This window comes from Botrytis cinerea, chromosome 1 (genome assembly GCF_000143535.2).
Source record: "Botrytis cinerea B05.10 chromosome 1, complete sequence".
In the NCBI taxonomy this organism is placed as follows: domain Eukaryota; kingdom Fungi; phylum Ascomycota; class Leotiomycetes; order Helotiales; family Sclerotiniaceae; genus Botrytis; species Botrytis cinerea.
This window is the reverse complement of record NC_037310.1, coordinates 3188656-3212751: the sequence shown is the minus strand read 5'-3', so window position 1 is coordinate 3212751 and position 24096 is coordinate 3188656. Positions and strand designations below refer to the sequence as shown.

Below are 24096 nucleotides of genomic sequence, written 5' to 3'. Positions count from 1 at the left end.
TCTGAGTATCTCCCACTAAATATTGTGCTCTAGCCTAATTTGGAAATGATCGTTTACTAAGCACATGACATCGAGCTATTCGCATATAATTTACACCATCTATACAATAGCTCTTCTCAACGGCCGAATCGGAACTAGACAATGAAATAGTGCTATGGAACTAGAGATCTATACATGCTCTACCCAATGGAAAGCATATCACACTCCAAACTTGGCAAGTTGACATAGGGTAGCTCTTTCTAACATCCCTATGAACTGGGATTAGACAATCAAATAGTTATTTAGGGGTTAAACATCTAGACATTTGATCCGATGAAGTATCTATTCCGCCTCCACGGCAGTGGCTCCCAGGGGGCCAGCGGAGCGTCATTTTCTAATAAGTGCGAAGAACTACCTATGTGGATAATGAAACCCAAGTTGATATAGATATTCTCAGGATGCTCCAATTCAAACAGATTAGACAATAAAATAGTGATGTAGGACCAGATTTCTAGACTAGATGGCATTTTCAATGGGAAATTCTTCACATGCCACAAATGTATATACACACAGGTCTCATAGCCCCACTCAAGTCAGTTTAGGTGTTGAAATGTTCATTGTTAATAGTGAGTACAAAATGTCCAATATATCTTTCCATTGTGTCAATAATAGGATCTTTTCACTCCATCATTCAATTGGGTTTCAATTGATTGACTATCCAGAGTCCTTGAACAGATGCTACAACTGTGCTATGCTTTTCGACTGTATCAGGACTAGCACTTCATCAATGAGGAATTAAATTTGACAGATATCAAAACCTTTTGCGTTGAGAGTAATTCTTGGATGGTAGGTGGTTGGGTTTTGAAGAGCATCTAATATTGAGTCTAGTAAATCTTTAGTAGATAATTAGGTTTTCGGAAGTACCCTAACTACGGCTAAGGACAGCCCCCTTGAGCGAATTGATCCCATGACACGCTTCCCATCAGTTGGGCCGTAGCCGGCAACTAAATACATGCAACTTAGGGAAGACCCGTCAGAAATTATGCCATTGTATCAAATGTCACATTTGATGGTCCAAAAATAAAGACCAAAGGCATTAGCTGTACACAATTGCCAGAGACTCCGCTACCAAGAAGAAGGGCCCACCGCACCTCGTAGCTGTTGCTATTGACTAGAAATAATATGCCTACTAGATATATCTGTCGACAGTACTCCACAAATCTATATACTACAAATCTTAAGGGTGCCAAACATCAATCTTTACAGACTAATAAATCGAGTATTGAGATCGTAAGCTAGAACTTTAGCTTCATGACGTCATCTACATGAACCAGTCCCAGCCCACCCAGTAATTTCTAGGATACCTAGTCATTATCAGGACTCTTATTACATTCACATGATCGAATATCTGCAAGTTCACAGTTAGTGCCGACAACCAATTAAACGAAGGGGGCTGGAAGCAAGTCGATAACGAAAAACTCAGGCACAACGAGAGATGGGAATTCCCATCCACATGATTTCACATTGTTACTAGTTGAAAGGTCATGCTTACTGGTAATCACTACAGAAACTATGACTTTTTGCCTTATAGTAACTACCTATCAAATACGCACAGCCATTAATACACTACAACACCATCATGGACCCAGATACAATATGCCAAAACTTCACCATCATCGGTGCTGCGTTTCACAATTGAAACCCCCGTCCTATCTTTTGGACTAGGGGACATGATAATTATTTAAATTTGGAAGAACAGAATAGCACTGGGAATTTTTCATTCACAATCCACATCAAATCAAGCCACCACTACCCACATAGTATTTCAAGACATTACAGAATTCCAGGAAACGAATCAGGATTAATTCGTTTGTTAAGTTCTCCGAAAGAGGACGTATATGCACCGTTCACCAACCTCACATTTATCACCAGCGAAGATCGAACTATACTGACCGTAAGAAGCTTTGAATTCTAGTACCCTAGTCATGTTTCTTCTCACGTTCAATCCCAAACCTATTTCGCCCCCAATCTCGAGAATAGTTTCATTGATCTTCGATCTCGCATGTCGGGCATCCCTAACCGAAGCCTGTATCATGTCATCCAGCTTAAGCTCCATAAGTCACTTCACATCTATTTTCCCTCCATACCCGCCTCCGTTTCCCCATAGTTGAATTCGCCATTCAAAAATTAATATTATACATTCATGTAATCTACCCCTTTATTAACCTAAAGGACTCATCTTTATGGCAAAGTTGCAAAGTCGCAAAACTGAACCATTCTTAGTCCCTGGCTCCAGCCGGTAGAGTAAACACAGTGCCGTGGTCAGACTCCCAGGTAGCACTCAAACAACGCCCGAAACACCCATAATTTGAACTATGACGTTCTACATAAGCACGAGATGTATAGAACTCCCAGAATAACGTGTGCCACGCCTGTAATACTTTTGTACAACAAGAACATAATGTTCAAGCGAAAAACCATCCACCCAATTCCCACATCCCTGGAGTATAGAGAGACCGTTGTTTGAGTTGCGGGTTATTTAACCCTTGTAGAAGAAATTCTAGTCGGCTAAAATTGATAGGTTTCATTATCCAGCCATCGAAGCTATACAAAAGAATCATTAGTTTCTTTGGTAAAACGATTCAGAAAAGATTAAAAAAGAGGAATAAGCATACCCCGCTTCGATATAATCGAATCGATGTTCCTCTAAAAGTGAGGCTGAAGCAGCAATAATAGGAACTCTCCTCCTGATTTGATGTAATTCGAGATTATCCCTCTCAAATTTGCGTATCATTCTCGTTGCCTTCGTGCCATCAACGAGTGGCATCTACCAAATGTTAGCCTGCCATACATTACCCTTAATAGGAGTGGAAGATGACGTACTTGTAAGTCCATCAAGATGACGTCAACCTTATTGTTTCCAGACGTGTAATAATCGTAACACGATTGCCCTTCAGCTGTAATTTCAGGTTTATGTGAAAGTTTGCTGAGTCTTTTATGCAGAAGCTTTGAGTTGATAGGATTATCCTCTGCGATTAAAATCGAAAGCGACTTCTTTGATGACATAAGATCGATCATATTTAAGAAAGGCAGGCTTGATCTTCGCCGCACGGATGGTGGCTCGACATATTCTTCTTTCGAATGCATTGCGAGATCAAAAAATGATGTAGTAGCAGACGAACCCTCTTCGATAGGTGTCGCTAACGGAGTGCTTCCAAAATTCGACATCGTGTAAGTAGAATTCATCTTATCACTCTCATCATAATTGCTTCCAGAATCGGAAAATGGACGAATCTGTCTACCAGTACTAATGATTGGAATTTCTTGGGTATTCGATGCAGCAGGGGCGTGTTCGAAAGGTAACTCAATGCCGAATATAGTCCCTTTACCTACCTCACTATGTACTCGAATTTGACCATTAGAATTACGAACATATCGCGCAACTACAGCAAGGCCGATACCAAGTGTCTCTTTCACATCAATTAGCGGTTGTGCCGGCTTTTTGATTGTGGAGTGATCAGTCTCATCCAATATCTGCTCAAACTCCTGGAACAACTCATCAAGCTGTGACTCCGACATTCCAATTCCCACATCTTGAACGGTGAGAGAGATAACAGTACTGGCTGGCCATATCTGTATGGGTTTGATGTCGATTTTTACACCGCCAACCACGGAGTTTTGGAATGCGTTGCTTGTAATGTTAGAGATAACCTGTCGCAATCGGGTAGCGTCACCCCTGACCATTTCTGGGATACCTTGCTGAATAGTGACCGTTAAATCTAGATTCTTTCGGACCGCTTCTTTCTGGAAGGCTGACATGACTTCTGAAACTGTAGCTGATAGATCGAAAACGTCTTTCACGGAAGTCACCGGACCGGTTTCGGCTTTGGTAAGCTTTAGGAGGTCATCAATGACATAAACCAAGGATCTTGAAGCTCTGTGAGCTTTCTCTAACAACTCGCGGGTTGGACTTTCGATTTTGTCTTCGAGTGCCATTTCAAGATAGTTGACAACAGCATTCAAAGGGGTGCGAACTTCATGGCTGGTATTTTTCAGTAGAAGGCGAGTCATTCGATTGAGTCCTGTTGATTCTTTCTGTCGCCAGATCTCAATGAACCTTCCATACAGAAGACTTAGTACAGACGCAGTCTCAAAATCATCAGCATTCCATATCTTAGAAGTTCCTTTGATAGTCTGTGTCCAGCGACTAAAACTACTTCTTGGCTCTAGATATTGCCCTTTTGCAGGCTTGATCTTTTCGTAAGGGTTACCTGCCCATCTGACTTCGCGAAGTTGGCCTCTTCTGAAAAACACCAAAAAATCATTCCCTCCAGTGCTAAGAGGTATGACGAGTATTCCGGCTACAGAATTAATTGCTGGAGAATCTTTCAACTTCGGCAAGTCTTTTGTGATGTTGTGCGTAGAGAATATTTCTGTAAAATGGCGGGATTGTAAATATGCAAGAATCGACAATGCCTCACGATAGGGGCGAAGTCTTCCAATAGCTCGTGCTTCATCCTGAATATTCAAAAGACCAAAGTCGGCATCGAATACTTTTAGTAGGTCATCAGAAGATGCCGCAATAAAACCAGAAGGTGTCTTTCCTGGATTCTGACGTGGTGCTCTGCGAGCTTCGATACGTTGACGCATCAACAATCGCTCAATATTTGTTGAAGCACATTCTCCAATGTTCCTGGCGACTATTTAAGGGATAGGACCGAGTTAGCTTTTCTTCTTTGAGACGGAGTGAAGTTGAAAATGATATTTTTGAATATAACACGCATCTCATGCGTCTAGAGACAATAACCATCTCCGGAAACAATTTGAAAGATAATGTGACAGTTCGGATAATACTCACGTTCGCGCATGGGTAAAGTTACGCGGGTGCCATGACTGCCATATCCATGGCATGCAATAAGGCCCCATAGATCGCCATTGATTACAATGGAAACTGACATCGTCGAACGTACTCCCATATTCGAAAGATACTTCAAATGAAGTGGCGACATGGCGCGTAAATAAGCGTGTGTTAAATCGAGGGGCTTCTCAAAATCTGACTGGTGACGGCAAACCTATCATATTGTCAGCACGAAGTTCGGCCTTGCTTCAAAGCAACAAGCACTTCAAACATTCCCTCACAAACTCCGAGCAATGCATTGACGTATATGTCAGTTGGGGGTGTTTGAGGACTACACTTTCAAACTTTTGAGACGCGTTGAATTTGATGCTCGAAATAACTTCAAGCATTTGACGTGAAATTGTGTAGATGGAGTTAATCATGGCGGCTTCCGGCGCATGGCGAAGAAATGACACGTAGCTTTCATCTACACAAAAACAACAACGAAGTAACTGAAACGTTGCTTACCAGTCGTGCGGTCTCTTCATCTCGGTCATGAAGCATTCGGATCCTGTTAATCTTGTACAAGTCCAGAGCTTGCTTAGGGATATCCGAAGCTATCAATTGTAAGTACTCGCGGTTACATTTGTAAAAAAAAAAAAAAAAAAAAAAAAAAAAGTAAAAAAAGAGAGAGGGGGGGGGGGGGGGGATTCTCCCAAAAACGAACCTGGAAAATGCAGTCCTCTAAATATATCATCGCTAGCTTTGGGGTTGAGCAATTCAGCCTCGACACATCCATTTTTGGCAGAATCAAATCGATAGAACATAACTCGATGAAAGCCCGTCAAGTCAAATATAAGGCCCACCAAGACGTCTTGAAGCTTTTGAACGGAAGTACAGGCAGCAAGTTGTTCTTGTGCTTGTGTCATAGCATTGAACACTTCCAGAGAACCAACAGCATGCCTACCCTTCCGCTTGGCAATCTGCAGGACACGAAGCGGTTGGCTTCCACTGGAGATACTTTTTAGTCGCTCTTCAAGTACTGTGTCATTGTCGATGGTCCGCGTTGGAAATTTGGGTAAATCGTTCTTGGTATTATGAGGTTCATCAGGAAAAAACATTTCATCAGAAAATGGTTCGAATTCGCAGATGATCAAATCATCAGTGCCTTTCGATATATGAATTGCGCACCAAAGATTTACCAAACCTGTGTGTGCAACAACTGACATGGAGAAAATATCCAGCTTTGTATCGGCAGATGGATTTTTGGTGACAGCTCGAAGAGCATGATCCACTCGTGCGATAAAATCTTCGCGGACGTCGACGCCAAGAAGATCAAGGAACGAATTCAAAGAGAAAAGTTGTTCTGGGGTATATTTCAATATTTTGAACGCATTCTCGCTGGCAATCCGAACCATGAGATCTCCTTGATCGTTGTATCTTAAGGCTATTAATGCGCCATACTGTTGAATTGCTCCTGGGATGTGTATAGGTTCATCTTCACACTTGAAAAATGTCCGCTCCTCAGTGCTCACAGGCTCGCCCGGGGCTATACCTGGAGGCCCCGATTTCGAAGGGATTAATTGTGAACGCTGCGATATCTTCCGGGCTTCATACTCGGACGAGCCTTCACCACCGCCAACTTCTGTTGAATAATCATGTTTCGGAGATTTAGGTAATCTGCGAATTTGGTCATCTGGAGGTATTGGTGGGTAGGGCGGTGGTAGAAAGTTCGTTTCGCTCGAGCCATCGGAATGGCTGTCATTCAAAATGTCATCTTTATCGTAAGGCTCTCGAGCCGAAGTAGGACCTCGACAGCTTGAATTTGACGAAGAAACATCGTCGGTGTTCGGCGAGGTTGATTCGGTATCGACACCTTTCCCATTGACAAGATTTCGAATGGGAAATATCCGTTCGACTTGAAACTCTTCAACCGATGGGTAAACCACCGACTTGGAAGGTACTGTATCTATGTTGGACATCGTTCAGCATGTTGTATCCTAGCAAACAGAAGAGTGAAGATTGAAAGTGTCCATCTCTAAACGCTTGGTTGGCGTGTAGAAAAGAAATGCTGTGCAATAGAGAACTTGACCCATCAGTGCATGGGAACTAATTTTATTTGAGCAAGGCCGTGGTCTAGCTTGAAGTCTAGAGAGACCGCTCGACGAGCGATCCCATGGTTAGTCGCGATGTTATGGAGATCGAAGTGAATCCCTATCGACACCAGCCACGGGAAATGCTCCGGAATGACAAGGATGCCGAAAACTTTATGCGTCAAGTGCAAGGAGTTCTAGAATGTCGAGAAGCAAACAAATGTTTTAGAATGGGCTGGTGGCTCGATGGAAGCGATGCAGTTGGGATTTTGGCACAGTTCATGTCGGTTACCCCTCCTACGAATTCATCAAAGCATCCACAAAGGGTGCGAATGCGATCTCGAGTGACAAAGACGGGAAGACTTCGCCTCATCGTCACAACAATCTTCTGGCAATCCATCGTGTTGGTCTGGACTTACTTCACGGGCTCATTGTTTAGCCAAAGGAGATATCGCCGTATGCTCCACGCCCATCATTCATTATCTAGGAGGTGATTGCGCAGAGCATGATCTGAAATTGAGAAAGGTACACGAGTCTCGCATCACCGTGTTTACTGATGATTACTTTCTAGCTTATCATTGAAGCTGACTAATACTACTGCGGCAGGAAAGGGAGAGGGAAAGGGAGTGTGTGACCCGTGCGGACGGGAACCCACGATGGGATTGTGCAATATTTGCCATCCATTGGCTTCGGTATTGTTGATCCTTTTCTGACTCGCTGCGTGGAATTCCAAATTCTTCGCTCAACTCGAGTGCCTCTCGTGCGATCATGCCCGCGTAGCATCTGAGCAGACATCGAATCTTAAATCTTGATAATGCTGACATGGAGACTTTACTTTTCCGACGCAATCGTTTCAAGTTTCACGATATCTCTTCACGACAAGTTTTGGGAGGATCATGAAAGTCGAGCTAGACTCAAAGGCACACATATTCCCGTGCTCCGTGGATGGGGTAAATGCACTCTCCAAACTCTATTAGAGGAAAGAGTTGCTCCTTGCTCTTGTGATTACGGGGGGTTTTATCAAAAGTGGCACTTCATACATATCAAAAGAAATCAAACTCAGCCTAGATTCCCAGGGGTTTCTATCGACGGTCAGCTCAGAAACAGCCGCTGCATCATACTCTGTGTACGCTCTGTGCAAATTCATACTGTAGATGAGATGGAGATGGATGGCACACTGGACTGGTGAATCCGGTGGTGAAAATGCGTTTCGATGGCGAGGTGGTGAGAAAGAGCTCTGAAGATCGTGCCCTTTGGATCGTGCTACCTACCTCCCCGTGCTTATTTATGATTTGAGACGATCCATGTGTGACCGTGTACAGAGTGACCCAGCATTCAAGGCTAGACTAGAAGCTACCAGACCTACATCGTAGAACAACACCTACGTACAGCAGCCGGGCTCTGGGTATGGGTATGGGTATGGGTATGGGTATGGGTATGGGATGGTAGCCCGTTAGACCATGTCCAGCTGTAACCTCACCGTTTCGAGCAGCTTCGCTCTCAGTCGACAAAGAAGCAAAAATCACCGTCTCCTATTTCCCACATCACATCCCATCCTGTTTCCTATTTTCAGATGGAAGTCTCAGCAGAAACTTCCAAATTCCAATTCTCTCGAGGTGCTACCCACTTTCCCCCTCCCCTCGAGCATGGTAGGTCGGATCCACGCAGTGTGGAGATTCTATCGCTGAATCTATTCCCGATAGGTAGTTCGGAGGAGCTGACTACCCAGCATTATCACTCGGACCTTGATTTAAACTTTATCCTTTGGAGATCCGGACCACCCAGGAAACAAAAAGGAAGCAGCAATATATCCTCAACACCCTACCACCAGAGCTGACGCCAGTACGTGGCAGTAACCCTTACTGCCTTTCAAATCTTCATCACATCCATGCTTTCTTCTGAATTTTGATCATATTTGACATCAGAGCTGAACATCTTGGGTTGACCGAATGCCCGAATTTTTGATGTAGGATTTTACCAATTTCAAAACCGGCAACTATCATCCGCATTGAACAAAAACTATCCTAAAAGTTACATCAAGATTTTTCCATCTCTCATCCAAGCATCATTCAGATCGATCAAAACTTCAATTGCTATTTCCTCCAACGTCACTTCTCTAAGCGCACTCCCAAAAGAGTCATTGATGGCTTAGATATCTGTACAGTAGCGCAACACATCATTCGCTGGCTAAATGGTGCCGTATAAGCCACACCAAAAATTTATGTCAACATCTCCGGAGAACATCACTTTGATACCAACATGAATTATTTCCGTTTTCAATTACAAAACTCGTGATTTTTTTGGTGATTCACTATCGATTGCCGCGCCTCAACGGTCTGGAATGTAAAATATCAAAACTTAATTTGTGCGTGGAATGCGATTCACGGTTTATGGGATCTAAGAATGCGGGGAATTGTGATATCAACATTGACCAACGATCTCAAAGCTCATTGACCCTCGCCCCCCTTAAGTTAGATAGCAGCTCGATATCAGACGATAAAGATTGCCACTTAAAATGCTGCTCATCGCCCCAATATTACAAGTCATACTTTTCTTATCGATCGCGTCCTCCCTCGCTGTGTTAAGTCCAGCTGGAAGTATCGGGTCCAAAGCGACTGCCCAGGATGGAACATGCGTCAAGCAAGGTGGTAAATTTCCCTCCTTTCTCGTTCTCTTGCACCATACTAAAATGAAATAAGGTCTCTGTGCCCAATCATCTTGCTGTAAAAACTCGGGCCTAGCATGTCGACCAGACGGCTATGGCATGCATTTTTGCGAACACGAGGAAGGTAGTGCGCTTCCGATTACCAGATCGACATTGGATACTTTCCATGAGATTCTTCGAGCACTTGGGGGAAGGGCTTCGACGGTTTTGAATACCTTCGCTCTTCAGTCTGAACATCAGGAGGTTGATGAAGGTGTTGGGATGAAAATAGAAGTTTCTTTGAGACTAGGTGATGAAACTATTACTGCGAGGAAAACTTGTAGTAAAGCCGGCTGTATGTATTGGCCCTTCCAGAATACATACACTCTTATGGAAACTCATGACCGGAAAAATAGTATCATGCGATTTTCACAAAGGTGAACACTGTTGCTCCTCACTTGTTTGCCACACTTCCCGAACTTCAAGCATAAGTGAATGCCGTCCACCTTCTGATGTAAAGTCTGAAGACGAAGAAACTCTGAATGTATTGCGGAAACCATATCTGTCACTTGAACAGAACTTGAACTCGAACTCGAATACAGATGAAAGCCTTGAGCCAAAAGAAGAGAAGAAAGAAGAAGAAAGTAAGTGGGATTTTCTAGAGGCAATCAAAATGCCGCCTAGACTGGACGATATCACCGAATTGCCTAAGTGCAAACCAATGAACAGTAAGTTATCTCCCCTTCCACCTCTCGGGAAACCTTTAGATTAAAAAGAAAACAGTGAAATGCAACCCCATAAGCGGCATCAAAGTTTGCTGTCCAGACTTAGACTGCATGCAAGTAGGCCCCGCATACGAAGATTTCGAATGCAGGCAGGCTCTGGAAGATCTGGACGAAGAAGAAGCTACCGCATCTTCATACAAGGAGAAAATTGGCAGTACATCGCAGTGGTTTCTTGATGGGGCGAAAAGTTAGAAATCTATTATAATTGGGGAAGGAATTGAGGGACAGAAATGGGGAAAGTGAAAGGTCTGGCGATGATGAGCTTTTATCTTACTAATTTCGCAGTGGGATGGTATAGGCGAATAGGTGTTAAAGGACATGACAGGAATGGGCGAATAGAATTCTGGTAATGGGTATTAGGGAATTGTGTGTCTTTTGGATTGAAAAGACAGAAGTTTGGGATATGGGTAGCTGACTGTGTGTGGTCTTGAAAAATAATTGAAGATTCAAATTCTATACTAAGGAGCTGTTTTGATCAATCGTACTACAATGGAAAAGTAAGAAGCTCGTTGTTCAATGAATATTTACGAATGAAATCTGCCTAGCACATCGAATTGAGTGGGAAGTCAAAACTGGAGGATATGTCGACTTTTCCTAGGCCACTGAAGTCAGTTCAGCCATTGTAATAATAATAAATGTTTACTATTTATTTGCTTTCATATTTCATTTTTATTATTCACCAACGAGAGTGAATTCTGGAGCATCTACGCAACTAGTACCAAATCTATCAAAACTTTTCCCATCCTCCAAATAAAAATTTCTGCATTGTTTCTACAACCAAGTCTGTTCAGTAGCGAAATTGATACCTCCCCCAGATCAAAGCACCATGTCGAGTCTGCCTCACGAACTAATCACTGGATACCCACTTCAACGACAAAAATGTCTACGTCAACGAAGTCGCCGGCTGAGGACATCACTCCTCCTCGTCCTCGTCCTCCTCCAAACCCTAAGAATAAACCGTTCTCTTCACCAAACGAAATGGTCACTTTTATCGTTGGCACAGAATACAAGCAAGAGACATTCATGATACATAAGCAAGTCGCATGCGAGCATTCCGAAGTCTGGAATCGGGCTTTCAATAGCGCATTCATCGAGGGGCAAACTCAGACTTATCGCATTGAAGACGCTGACCCTGAGTCATTTCGATTACTGACACAATGGGTTTACCAAGAGAAATTCGACCACGCGCATTCGAGAGATTCTAGTTCCAGACACAACGGTGATTATGATTTAATAATCCAGTGTATGGAAGAAGATGGTGTCCTGCTCGGTATTTGGGTCTTGGCCGAAAAGTATCTAATTCGCCGACTTCAGAATTACACCATGCGTGTTCTGTATAGCAAATCCCTCGTTTGCAATTTACACCTCGTTTCAAACGAACTTGAATATGTCTTTCATAACACGGGCGAGGAAAGTGCTCTTCGTCGTTTTGTGATTGAGCAGTATTGCTGTGGCAAGACCGAAAGCTTTCATAGGCAAATTTTATTTTCTTACCCGGTGGAGGTTCTGGTGGATGTTATAATGGCCTTGAAAAGACAAATCCCCCAAAATGTTAGGGCGAGGGGACATCCTCAGATGACTGACGACAGATATCTGGTTGAGGAGAATCCTCCTATCGGCAAGCAGTCCTTTCTGCAACTTTTGAGGCCCTGACTAACTGAACAGTAGAATCCTGAATTGTATCTTGGATCGACAATTTTGCGAAGAATACCTACGGAGGGGGGTCTTTCTGGTCGGTTGACTAGACTCGGTCGATGAACTGTCAGCATCGTGCTACGTGAAGGGCGCACACAGATGACTTCGATGCGGAAAATTGTTGAAGGATATGTTCAGCTGAGAGATCGTGATGTACACAGGCTCATGCCTGGAGATAGGGGTGGAGCTCGAGATGATGTGGTTTTGTGTTCCTCGCTCATTGCTGTTGGCTATTGAAGTCAAGTCAAGTTGAGAATCCGTTCCATCTATAATTTTCTTTCATGTCATTGTGCAAACGGTTTCTGGTGATACTTATTAGCTGAATGATGCACAATTAAGATTGTGATGATTCTTTCTCGTTTTCGAGGATTGCAAACGTAATGTTATTTGAGAAGTCTTCGGGCTACCACAACCACTTGAATCAAAAACGTCACCTTCAAAAGTACCAAGCTTCATGTGCGTTAGTATCCTGGCTGCTGAATGTGAAGAATATCACACATAAAATATCGAAGGGTTTAGGACTGGATAGAACAGAATAGGATGTCACGATTTTAAATAAGATAGATCGGTTCCAGTCAAGTTGAATCCCGCTCTCATCTTCCCCCTTTTATTTTCTTCATTTTCTACGCTGCCGAATACATGTATCGCCGATCCATCTAACCATTCTCAAAAGACTGATATCGTCACTTCAATTATGAATGAAGAAGTCGTATGTATACCCGAACAGAAATATTTAAAAAGTATTTTGGCTTGTGACTTTTCAAACCCTTCGAGCAAGTAGCCCCATTCTTCTATATCATGGGGTATTATTTTCCGACTAGATAAATTGCCAAACTGATTCCTCTATGCCTGATCACGTATCTGTATCCATTTTCCCGAGTCAATATAAACGCCAAACACCGCGCTTAAGCAAAACACCATTTCCGTATCTTTCCTTATTTGCCCTTTTCCGTTCCAAACACCCGACCAAATGCACATCTTAAAACATTAACCCCGCAGCTCCCACAGCCATAACTCCCATCAGGACACCCCATCTCAATTCTCCTTCCCGTCCCTTCCATCCCACCACACTACCTCCCGCAATACTACTCCCCGCACTCGTAACTCCGCTTTCCACTGTATCACTCGCTTCCCCTTTAACCTGCTCTTTTACATTGTCTCTGAAAAACTCCTCTTTATCCCCTCCTCCCCCATTGACAACATTCCCCGCTGGCCAATACTCACACACTACATACCATCCCGGCGTATCGTTTTCTCCTGCGCAATTGGTGCGTGCGCAACCGACAGATGTGGTGTTTGACCAGACTAATTGTGTAAAGTGACCTGTATCTTCGCTAAAACCTGGAGAGGAGTACGAATATTTGAGGCGCTCGAGACCCCAGGCGTCAACGGAGGAGGTCGCGTTGGGGTAACCAGCTGCTAGATTTTCGCCTGTCGGTCCGCCCTGGTGATGGGTATTAGTCATTTAGTATTATTTTGAAGGGTTGAATTTTTAGAGTATCCAACTTAGGAAAGGGGATGGGAGGCAGAAAGAAGAACTTAACATACAGAATGTTCAAAGACGCAACGTTTGGACCAATCTCTCGCAATTTTCGCACTGGTATCATTCCACTCCAAGTTACTGACATTTTGTTCTCCGCGATAGAAATTATGCGCCGCTACCATATCGGATTGGAATTGAGAATCGGAGGTATATGATGTGGAAGTTGGCTGAGAGATTGCCGATTCCGTGACTGTTGTAACAGTTATGGTTTTCGCGGTTGCGAGAGGTATTAAGAGGAGGAGATTTATGGGCATGCGGATAAGCATTGTGAGATGTGATTTTGTAATGGGTTTGTAAGAGTAATTCTATGTAAACCAGAGTATGCAGACAAAATAACGATACGGTGGCAGCGAAGAGTATACCGTTGTAGCAGAATATAAAAATATTGATAGCATATACCCTCGTGTCACAAACGAGAAAAATCGTGAGATGAAAGTGAGATGAAGCCAGTGGTTATCGACATCATATAAATCTCATCTCAAGCCCGAGAAGTCCTCGCATATATACCCTTACTTTTGATTGGAACCCAATACTCATCAGTCCTGCAACTCCGAGCTTGGGTAGTGTAAACCAAGGACAAAAAATAGCAAATGACCAGCATCGCCTCACTGGTATACAAAGAAACAATCCGAAGAACCCTTGGCCATTCATTGACTCCCGACTTGCAAGTAATCTCCACCCAATAACAAAACCCCCATCTCACATCGTTTCGTTATATTAGTTATGCTGTGCTGGTGCCATATGAATGGATGATTTTCACTCATTTACTTGTTTCTTGATTTCGTGTCTCGCGAAGCATGGTTGGTTGTGAAGAGGCAAAACAATAAGAAAGATCCAGACCAAATGACTAAGCGAGAAAACGGGCGCTTGGGGCTATGACGTAATACCGCTGTTAAATCAATTGCACGAAATCCGGGGAGAAGTCTAAAACCTAAGGGTCCGCACTTTAAATTCTATTGATAGATAGTACAATTTGTTAATGCCCAGCCGCTCAACGCCGTTATCATTGTTTTTGAGACTATTCCAATTGGAAGTCCCTTGAAACCTAAGGCAATTGATCCAAATTTCCATTCAAACCATTGCTGTCATTTGTCTCTGCGTTTGTGAAGTTCTTAATATCCAATTTTTCGACAATTTTATTCCAGCCGAATGTATCCTTAAGCTTTCCTGCTTGGATTCCCTTAAGAGTGGTAAGAAGCTTCTCGCAGATGGCACCGGGGTCTTCAGATGATGAGGGGATGTATTCTGTAGTTTTGTTGTCGGAGTAACGGGTTATGGAGCGAATTGGGACAAGAGCAGCGGCAGTTCCGGCCGCCATTACTTCGGTGAAAGTGGGGAGTTCTTCGTATTTGATCTGGGAGCAGGAGGATCAGAAAAGGTTGAATGCGAAACAGAGGTTATTCAATAGATGGGACATGGGAAGTACACAAGAAACAAAGGAGGGGGAATTGACTAACCGAGCGAACTTCTGTCTTCCATCCAAGACTCTTTCCAATTTCCAAAATACTATCAGATGTTACACTAGCAATAACATTCTTACTATCTGGAACCACCAATGTAATGGAATCTCCCTCCTTCTTCGCACCGATGAATCCACTTGTAGAGAATTCGTCGATTTCGCTACGCGTTTGACTATCCAAATGCAAGGTTATACCATATCCCTCGTTTCTTGCTTTATCACTCCATCTCAACACTGGTGCGTAGTTTCCTCCCACTTTTGCGCTTCCAGTGCCATGTGGTGCAGAACGATCGAATTCTTCGAGGATCAAGCACTTCACTGGGTGCACACCATGGTAAACACCTACTGGAAGCACGTAGACACAGAATGTATATTCTTCTGGGGGATTCAATCCCAACTGAGCACTGGAACCAAAAATTAAAGGTCGGATATACATAGCTGCGCCTGTTTCATGAGGTGGTACGTATTCTGCATTCAAAGAAACAGCAGCATGTACACAGTCCATGAAGACATTCTCAGGAACAGGAGGAATGGAGATGAATTCTGCAGAGTGAGCTAGACGAGCGGCATTTTTGGTAGGGCGGAAAATGGTGATGGAAGAGTCTCCGGGAGTGCGGAAAGCTTTCATGCCTTCGTATGCTTGTTGGCCATAATTGAGAGCGGGGGACATGCCGTGAAGACGGAGGTAGGGATCAGTAATGAATTTTGGAGGGGTCCATTGGCCGGTCTTGACTGAGTAATGGGATTCGATGTGACCGTTGACTGAAAGAAGAATTAGCCTTGTTTGGAAGAGACTTCTGACAGCAGTCAATTGAGTAACATTAGGAAGGCTGGGACAGAGGAATTGACATTACCTTCACGGAATTTGAAGCCAATATCACTCCAATCGATTGTGCTGACAGGCGGTGGGGGGAAAGCCATATTGATTTGCAAAAAAGATGTGATGAGAATTGGTTTAAAAGTTAAGAGATTTAGAGATTTGGAAGTAGCACAGCAAGTATTTAAGAATGTGAAGGATTCAAGATTGTTAATAAGTCTTTCGATGTTTCCACGGAGATGGAGTAAATGCAGCACAGTCAGCTAGCTCAAAAAATATTTCATGTTTCCGAGCTCGGAGAACGCGGGGCAGTAATGACGGAAGGGGAGGAATGATGCTCCGAAGTGTCCCTGAAGAAATGGGGGTGGAGAAAAGGAAATGTTACAGCTTTGCAGCCAATTGGAATACGATTGTGGATGAATATGAAACAATCAAATAGAACGAGTAAAGAGCCTTGGAATTAATTTATCTGAGGGAAGGCGCCGTCTAAAATAGGAATTTATAACGCTACACATGTTCCTAAGTAGGTAGGTAGTTGGAATGAATTAATCGAATGTTCGGAATTGATTTCTTTCTCACTCGTTTTCTCGACTAAACATTAACATTCGTTACTTTGAATTGATACTTCTCCTTTTCCTTTGTAGCTGACATCGCAAACGACACCACGAAGCATTCATCGAAACCTTCGGAGCCGAGTTCGATTCCAGAAGTTGGCAGCCATCCATACAAATAATAATTCCTCTTCGGTCACAACACAGCATGGCTCGAAAGCCGCACTTTACTCTTGCGGGGATAGCTGCGGCAGCTTTTCTATGCATATTCTTCGTACTCACATTTCGCAATCAAAATCATGGAACGAGAGCGGTAGATTATGGCACGGAGAGCGATTATAACGCTGAATTCCCTTTGGATAAAACGCCAATTCTCGTCGATGACAATCTTCTCCATGGAGCAGCCACTGCCCCTAAGCTGGAAAATGCTACTTTAAAGTATGTCACCCATCTGCAAAATGCCGTTGAAATGATGTTAGTTTTTGCACTTATTAACATTCTCACCCTTTAGAGCGGAACTCGGCCACGCAGCCTGGAAAGTACTCCACACGATGATGGCCAAATTCCCCGACAAACCTACAGAAGAAGATAGCTCGGCTCTAAAATCCTACATCCATTTATTTGCGCGCCTGTATCCATGTGGCGACTGTGCGCGGCATTTCCAAGGGCTATTGAAGAAATATCCACCTCAGGTGGCAACGAGGAGTACGGCAGCGGCGTGGGCATGTCATGTTCATAACGAAGTCAACAAGCGGTTGAAGAAGGAGATATTCGATTGTAGTAAGATTGGAGACTTTTACGATTGTGGATGTGCCGAGGATGGTGAGCCGGGGAAAGCTGGGGAGGCAAAGACAGAGGTTAAGAAGGGGGAGGGAGAGGGCTTTACACCGTTAGAGTTGGACAAGGAAGGGTAGGTTTTCCTTTGAGATTAAGCATCTTATTGCACAGATATCATGATGCTAATACAATGGGTGTAGTTTGACTCGGGGAGGTTAAAGCATTTGGAATTGAGTATCAGTTCAGGAAAGAAATTGGTCGCCTGGCACAAAGCAGAACATTTGATTTCAATTCGCAAGAACAAGAGAGAGCCTGCCTTAGGTCTCTCGGGTCTAGTTATGTTCTAAGACTATGTACATTTAGGAATTGAGGTCGGGAACTTATCGAAATATGGCGTTGAGTAGATTTCGGAGTATTGGGGTATTGCTACTTGGATTGGAATAGGCAGGGAACGTCTCAATATATTACGCCCGGTATCCATTTTGTATAAATTGTAAATAGCATTTATTATTTCGTTCGTAAATGTTTATTTCTTGAACCTCAAAATTTCACTGCTAGGCACGTATATCATAGGCACACGCTAGCTCCCAGCTTACAAGGCCCAAGAAACCTCACCGGGAGCCATGAGAAACGGGAATAACCGCCCAAGCTAAAATCATTATCACCACGTGATCTGCCTCACCTTCGCGCTTGCTTGCTTGCCTTGCCTCGCGTCTAAGGTCTGCCTGTTCGAGAGCTTCAAATCGGTAGCTCATCTTCCACTCCAACGAACATAACGATTAACGATTCGCATTTGTTTTTTCTACATATTCTAAATTTAAGGAGGCCAACATTGCAACTTTCAAGATGGAGTTTGGAAACACAGGAATGTTGAATGAAGGTATTTGTGTATCCAACTCAGCTACCAGCAAAGTTAAAGCTAACGAGAGCTTCTTGAAGATGGTATTCATGTGGATATGGATCGTTTGAAGAAGGGAGAAGTCAAGTATGATAGCCTGGCCCTATATTGTGAGCTTTACTGATTGATATGATAGCTTAGGAACCTCCATGTAAGAAGCCTAGAGACCACGATAACAATAATGTTCGATTCGAGATCAGCGTTGACATTAATTTCAGCATGGCCGTAAACTTTAAGGATGGTGTCATTTTGGGTCAGTTCTTTTGGGACACAATCTGCGGGGTATAAGAGTTACTGATGAATGTATTGGATAGGTGCCGACAGTAGAACAACAACCGGCTCATATATCGCAAATCGAGTTACAGACAAGCTCACACAAGTACATGATACAATTTGGTGTTGTCGATCAGGTTCTGCGGCTGATACTCAAGCTGTTGCGGATATTGTTCATTACCAGTTGGGAATGTATGGAGCTTTGAATGGCAAAACACCAACCACACAAACGGCCGCTGCTATGTTCCAGGAACTTTGCTACGATAACAAGGATCAATTGAGGTATGAATGGTGTTCAACTCCGCGAGTTTCTTGTTCTAATTCGAATTTAGTGCCGGTTTGATTATTGCTGGCTGGGATGAACGACACGGAGGTCAAGTCTACTCGATACCATTAGGAGGATCGTTACACAAGCAATCTTATGCTATTGGAGGTTCCGGCTCAACGTACATCTATGGATACTGTGATGCAAACTGGAAGGAAGGTATGGAGGAGGCCGATGCTGTCGACTTTGTTAAGGGTGCATTGCAAGAAGCTATCAAATGGGATGGGAGTTCCGGAGGTGTCATCAGAATGGTGGTTTTGACGGCTAAGGGAGCAGACAGGCATCTGTACTTGCCAGACACGAATTATACCGTCCGTCATCAATAGATGATGAATCATTGTACGAATAGAACCCGACCATAATACCATGGAGTTTGCGCAGTGAAATAATTTGCAAGGTTTCATAATGGTCAATCCATGGAAATTGCAATTCAATCGAAGCGGTGAGATTAAGAATAGGAAGATTCTTACGTGTGGCTTTCATTCCGAATTTTAATCGTATCGCATTTCCTGTAGGAGCATGATTTTGATACTTTTCAGTGTTACAGCATGTGTGATTGTTATAGGTTACGGGGCAATCTTAAATGAAGAAGATTCAATAGGATCTCCTTTATGCTTCTCATGATGTAAAATTAAGGGTATCTCGGTGTGTTGCGTTGTGGATGGGTGTACCTATGGTTACTCTTGGGATGCATTGGGAGGGAATACCAGCGTTCCCTCCCACAACTCCTTTTAGATTTGAGGTGCGATACCGGTCTAGAATTGCAATGGATATTTATTAAGGTAGGTAGGTAGGATTTATGGATTGGGCTTTCGGTGAATAGAATTTTGAATGCGCACAGTACTTGGAGTTGACGGAAGCTAGCTAATAATAAGATCGACTCTATTTGACTGCAATGGGTAGGTTCCTGTTGAAAGAATGTGTCCAGCTGAGTATGTGTGTAGCTGTGCTGGATAGATGGGAGATAAGAGGTCAGTGTGAAATCTTCCATGGGCCTGGGAGATATTTGATTGATGTTGTAAAGATATGTATGTGTGTGTGTATATAGTTATATATAGTTATATATAACTAGTTATATATACCTAGTTATATATACCTAGTTATAGATAGTTATAGATAACTTATTAGTATATATACATAGATGATGCTAGCATAGATACCCACGTGCGCATCATTCGTACCTACCAGGTGATTGTATGTATCATCTCTCATCTCTCATCTCTCATCTATCGTTCACCATCCTTCCTTTCCTTTGCCTCCCTGTTTCCAATGTATCCCAATTGATCCATCTCCTACCTGCGTGTCTGTGTACGGATGTATCTACCAGGCATAACTCCGCTGATCATCTTGAATCCCAATGGTTTCTTCTAACCTAAGGCCGTCAAACCCTCCAGTCCAAATCCAGGGTTCTCAGCAATCTCCAACTTTTCGTCATAGGTACGAGGTGTTCGGCCAGTGGTAGTGAATCGATTGTACCACACCCGGCGCCCTCTCCACATCTTCTCTCGACTTTCAACCCGACAGCCCAGCCGCCCCAGTCAGTACATATTAAATCATCCATACCATACCATATCATATCACACCAGACAGACCAGACAGACCAGACAGACCAGACCACACCACACCACGCCTACCTATTACCCACGCCGTCCCTACCCAAGTATCAAGTATCGACCCAGTCAGTATCTACCCACCCACTCAGCACTCATCAATCAACTGCCTTGCCTGGCCTTGCCTCACCCTACCTTACCTCATTACTCCGTACAAATCTCTGTTCCATAATTCACGTCCCTCCATAATAATTATAATAATAATAATAAACCCCCCCCCCCAATCGACTTATCACACTTATTTACTACGGATTCTCTCTTCCTCTATCTACCTACACTTGTCACTTTACTTCACGCAACCTCTCCTCTCTTAATACAACAATTAAAATACCACCGTCTTCCATTCTCGTCGGGCCAAATTGTCCTCTCCGTGCCAATAATCGTTGAGTTGTTTTACAAGGAATGCTGCAGGTAAGTCTTTTTTTCTGAATGCTCTTTATGTCGGCGCCAATACGGTGCATGCCCAGTCGAGTCGTCCATGCCCAGTGTCTGTGTGTGTGTGTTTGTGTCTCTGTTTGTTTTGCGATATTGGAATCTCTCGTTACCCCCACGGAAGATCGATGAAATGGCGATTAAATGGCGCGTCGTTTGTCAACCTGGGAGCTTGTGGTCGCAATCTCTTAATTCATGAATGATCTTCGAGACATGCAGGTTGGCATCAGGATATAGTTGGCAGATGCTCGCAGAGTCAGAGGAAGCATTGTTTTGATGTTGGCTTGTTCATTTACCTTTTTATCCGGTACCTAATAGGTATTTAAAGACCGATCGATAGGCAAACTACCTGCACGATAAGACTTTCTGAACCTTCTAGCCATCCTAGCCACTCTACATCAAAAAGCAAGGAATCAGTTGGCGCTCGCGTCTCTCGAAAGAAGACATTCCTATCATTATTGTATTTTCTCTTGTCTCCACGTCGTTCTAGCCATCGCAGATTTGGGAGAGAGAGAAAAAAGCTAATCGCAACGACTGATCAGGTTTTCACGACCGTCACATTTGCTTGATATGGCTGCGGTGATCGATTTTGTGTCAGATTCATCACGCTTCCACCCCCATACAATGATACCCGCTGCAGGGCATCATGGTTCTTCTGAGGATTCGCCATTTCGACAACCTTCCAGGTCGAGAGTCGAACCTCCACCAAGTCCAAACCCCCACCCCACATCAGTAGATGATGGTACCCCTCCTCCAAGCGCAAATATGCAAGCCAAATATGGTGACTCTCAAGATGTAGACCACCGCACAAGAGTTAGATCCGAACCTATCTCTCCTCCTTCGAGTTCCAGTCCAAACTCGAATTCGCATACACAACAACAATTTACAAGCCAACAAAATTTCCCTCCAGCTTCAGCGCCTCATGCACGATCCGAACATTCGCATACCTTGAGCACTGATTCTTCATCAAGGCCTCGAGTGACATCTGGGACATCTGACCGGACAATCCCAAGAGCAGCAAGGTCTCTCGATGATGTACAGAATTATGGTGGTAACACGATCAAAGTTCGAGATTTGGCACACATCGAAAGTTTTGCCAGCCCAGAATTCCTTTCATCTAGAGGCCAAATTGGTGGTTCACGCACAGCAGATGAGCCTGGATTGAAATACGAGATTAGTGGTATGCCCATTACAGACATTATCGAAATGGTAGCCGGACTTTTGACCAAAATCACCACCACGAACGATCGTCAACATGAAACTTTACAAAGATCCATTCCATCTGCCGAAAATACAGCCAATCTTACTGGGCTATCTTCGAGCGTACTCGCATTTCACGGAAAGAATGTGCCTAGCATTACCATTTTGAGTTATTTAACTAGAATACACAAATACTGCCCAACAACATACGAAGTATTCTTGAGTTTGTTAGTCTACTTTGATAGAATGACAGAAAGAGTTAATGCGGAACCCATAAATGCCATGCGACAAGAAGCCATGGATCTAGATGGTTCTCGACCTTCGTCTACTTATTCAGCAGAGGGTTCTGATTTGGCGGATACCCCACCAGGAGCTCGAAGCGTTCCGGAGCTCAAATCTGAGTTTGAAAATGCTCAATATTCTCACTCACAAGACCCCGAACCTGGATTGGCTCAGTTCCCCCTCTCTCACTTCTTTGTAGTTGACAGTTTTAACATTCATCGTTTGGTTATTGCTGGTGTCACCTGTGCCAGCAAATTCTTCTCTGATGTTTTTTACACAAATTCTAGATACGCCAAGGCAAGTTTCATGATGAATTACCTTTTTACCAATGCTAACATTTGTCTAGGTTGGTGGATTGCCGTTGAATGAATTGAACCATTTGGAGCTTCAATTTCTATTATTAAACGACTTCCGATTATCTGTTCCCGTTGAAGTATTAGAGGCTTATGGCACAATGCTTGTGGACTTTTATGCTCGAGAGATTGTTGATCAGAAACGAGCAAGTGGTATGTCAGATATGGCATATAAACAAGAAACAGAATCTTGAGATGTCAACGGTACTCATGTTTTCGAATGTAAGAAAACCACGAAATATTTCTTCTTCCTATGTCAATGATTGTCTGTGGGTAAAACAGATGTTGGTTTTGTTAAGACAAATGGATGATAACGGCGCTCAATAACGATGATGATCATGATCTTTCAGCCAGATAGACTTTCTTCCACTTTTTTATGCGAGGTCAATGGCTTCTCTCCTTTCTATACCTCGTATTTGAGATGGATTTGGGTTTGGAGCAATCGATCATAAAAGATACCCTTCTTCTTTTACTCTCTCTTAATATCACTTCGCAAAGACTATGAGATCTTAAGTTGGTTCTATCAAGTAGCAAATGCTTTCTTTTTTTGATAGCCTGATTTTTTTGCTGGTGCAGTCGCTGTCTAAGATGACATGGGATGATGTTAGATTTCACATGTTTCTTTCTTTTCCATTTAGGAGGACTTCATTATGGATGGAGATACAAAGATACAGCAAATATATGGTTGAGTAGTATTATATCGATGCACTATTTTGAGAGACGGAGAAAGACCATCAGAAAAGCATGGCTAGTTTGGAGTTGATAGCTATCAAGTGCAGCTTTGGTTGCTGGAATGTGGGACGAATGGATCTCAAGATTTGATGGAATGAACAGCAGAACAGAGCAGAGCAGAAGCTGTCATATGAGTTATGAAGATTACACATATTGGAGATGGATGAATGAATGGATGGATGGGGATATGAAATTGGGGGAATATGAAACTATAGATGGATGGATGGCGTTGGAGTAATTGGTTGGCAATTAGCGCTTTTTTGTGTGTGTGTCTCTTTCTTATACGTTTTTATCAGGTCGCATTTTCTTTTTTGTTTACTTTTTTCGTTCTCTTTTTTCTCTTCTTCTTTCTTTGGGTGTGTGTGTGTGTGGGTGGGGTGGGGGGTATGTAGTTGAAAGAATGAAGTTAGGTGAGGTGATGGGGTAAGAATTGAATGGACTGATTAATTGATTAATCTGGATTGAATTGTATTTGATTGAATGTGTTTATGATGTGTGATGTGTGGTGTGTATTTGAATTGTGTATGATATTCAATATCGATATCAATATTGATATCTAGATTCGATACATCTCGTCGAAATCGTGTGAATTGGATAATATATATAGACAGATGTGAATGTAAACAAATAGATATATATTCCACAGCCCCAATGCCAATCAATACCTACTGAGTATACATGTATGTTTAATATCTAGCATCGATTTGGAAATTGAGTAGAAGAGATGGATAGATGGATGAAAGAATGAATTATATATATATGCGAGAAATTAATTAAGCAAGGGAAGGAAGGAAGCAAGCTAGCTAGCTAG

General features: G+C 43.1%; 10 protein-coding genes across 10 annotated transcripts; 7 read left to right on the top strand and 3 right to left on the bottom strand.

The window, feature by feature from the left end:
- Nucleotides 1-1746: 1746 nt before the first annotated feature.
- Nucleotides 1747-7393, bottom strand: Bcphy2. Its single transcript, XM_024690817.1, has 6 exons — nt 5544-7393; nt 5345-5433; nt 4838-5051; nt 2863-4679; nt 2655-2806; nt 1747-2583 (listed from the first exon to the last, which is right to left on the bottom strand). The coding sequence occupies exons 1-6, from the start codon at nt 6796-6798 to the stop codon at nt 2445-2447; spliced, it is 3666 nt and encodes a 1221-aa protein (XP_024546587.1). The 5' UTR covers nt 6799-7393; the 3' UTR covers nt 1747-2444.
- Nucleotides 7394-7600: 207 nt separating this feature from the next.
- Nucleotides 7601-8302, top strand: BCIN_01g09220 (hypothetical protein). The gene has a single exon (XM_024690816.1). The coding sequence runs from the start codon at nt 7724-7726 to the stop codon at nt 8096-8098; it is 375 nt and encodes a 124-aa protein (XP_024546586.1). The 5' UTR covers nt 7601-7723; the 3' UTR covers nt 8099-8302.
- A 179-nt stretch (nt 8303-8481) lies between these two features.
- Nucleotides 8482-10983, top strand: BCIN_01g09200 (hypothetical protein). The gene is made up of 4 exons (XM_024690815.1): nt 8482-9557; nt 9609-9908; nt 9970-10281; nt 10337-10983. Exons 1-4 carry the CDS (start codon nt 9425-9427, stop codon nt 10528-10530), a joined length of 939 nt encoding a protein of 312 aa, XP_024546584.1. The 5' UTR covers nt 8482-9424; the 3' UTR covers nt 10531-10983.
- On the top strand, nt 8483-8746 carry BCIN_01g09210 (hypothetical protein; the record flags this gene model as incomplete). Its single annotated transcript, XM_024698281.1, has 2 exons — nt 8483-8562; nt 8617-8746. 2 exons carry the CDS (start codon nt 8483-8485, stop codon nt 8744-8746), a joined length of 210 nt encoding a protein of 69 aa, XP_024546585.1.
- Nucleotides 10984-11100: 117 nt separating the features above from the next.
- On the top strand, nt 11101-12472 carry BCIN_01g09190 (hypothetical protein). Its single transcript, XM_024690814.1, has 2 exons — nt 11101-11956; nt 12007-12472. Exons 1-2 carry the CDS (start codon nt 11218-11220, stop codon nt 12012-12014), a joined length of 747 nt encoding a protein of 248 aa, XP_024546583.1. The 5' UTR covers nt 11101-11217; the 3' UTR covers nt 12015-12472.
- Nucleotides 12473-12574: 102 nt separating this feature from the next.
- On the bottom strand, nt 12575-14051 carry BCIN_01g09180 (hypothetical protein). Its single transcript, XM_001553506.2, has 2 exons — nt 13582-14051; nt 12575-13477 (listed from the first exon to the last, which is right to left on the bottom strand). The coding sequence occupies exons 1-2, from the start codon at nt 13840-13842 to the stop codon at nt 13013-13015; spliced, it is 726 nt and encodes a 241-aa protein (XP_001553556.1). The 5' UTR covers nt 13843-14051; the 3' UTR covers nt 12575-13012.
- Nucleotides 14052-14444: 393 nt separating this feature from the next.
- On the bottom strand, nt 14445-16245 carry BCIN_01g09170 (hypothetical protein). Its single transcript, XM_001553505.2, has 3 exons — nt 15890-16245; nt 15034-15797; nt 14445-14930 (listed from the first exon to the last, which is right to left on the bottom strand). The coding sequence occupies exons 1-3, from the start codon at nt 15954-15956 to the stop codon at nt 14622-14624; spliced, it is 1140 nt and encodes a 379-aa protein (XP_001553555.1). The 5' UTR covers nt 15957-16245; the 3' UTR covers nt 14445-14621.
- A 133-nt stretch (nt 16246-16378) lies between these two features.
- On the top strand, nt 16379-17847 carry Bcerv2. Its single transcript, XM_024690813.1, has 3 exons — nt 16379-16841; nt 16915-17313; nt 17381-17847. The coding sequence occupies exons 1-3, from the start codon at nt 16612-16614 to the stop codon at nt 17397-17399; spliced, it is 648 nt and encodes a 215-aa protein (XP_024546582.1). The 5' UTR covers nt 16379-16611; the 3' UTR covers nt 17400-17847.
- Nucleotides 17848-17903: 56 nt separating this feature from the next.
- Bcpre3 lies at nt 17904-19297 on the top strand. The gene is made up of 6 exons (XM_001553503.2): nt 17904-18060; nt 18120-18165; nt 18215-18229; nt 18297-18331; nt 18393-18633; nt 18684-19297. The coding sequence occupies exons 1-6, from the start codon at nt 18027-18029 to the stop codon at nt 19000-19002; spliced, it is 690 nt and encodes a 229-aa protein (XP_001553553.1). The 5' UTR covers nt 17904-18026; the 3' UTR covers nt 19003-19297.
- A 661-nt stretch (nt 19298-19958) lies between these two features.
- BCIN_01g09140 (hypothetical protein) lies at nt 19959-23911 on the top strand. Its single transcript, XM_024690812.1, has 3 exons — nt 19959-20697; nt 21261-22497; nt 22547-23911. Exons 2-3 carry the CDS (start codon nt 21289-21291, stop codon nt 22745-22747), a joined length of 1410 nt encoding a protein of 469 aa, XP_024546581.1. The 5' UTR covers nt 19959-20697; nt 21261-21288; the 3' UTR covers nt 22748-23911.
- Nucleotides 23912-24096: the final 185 nt, after the last annotated feature.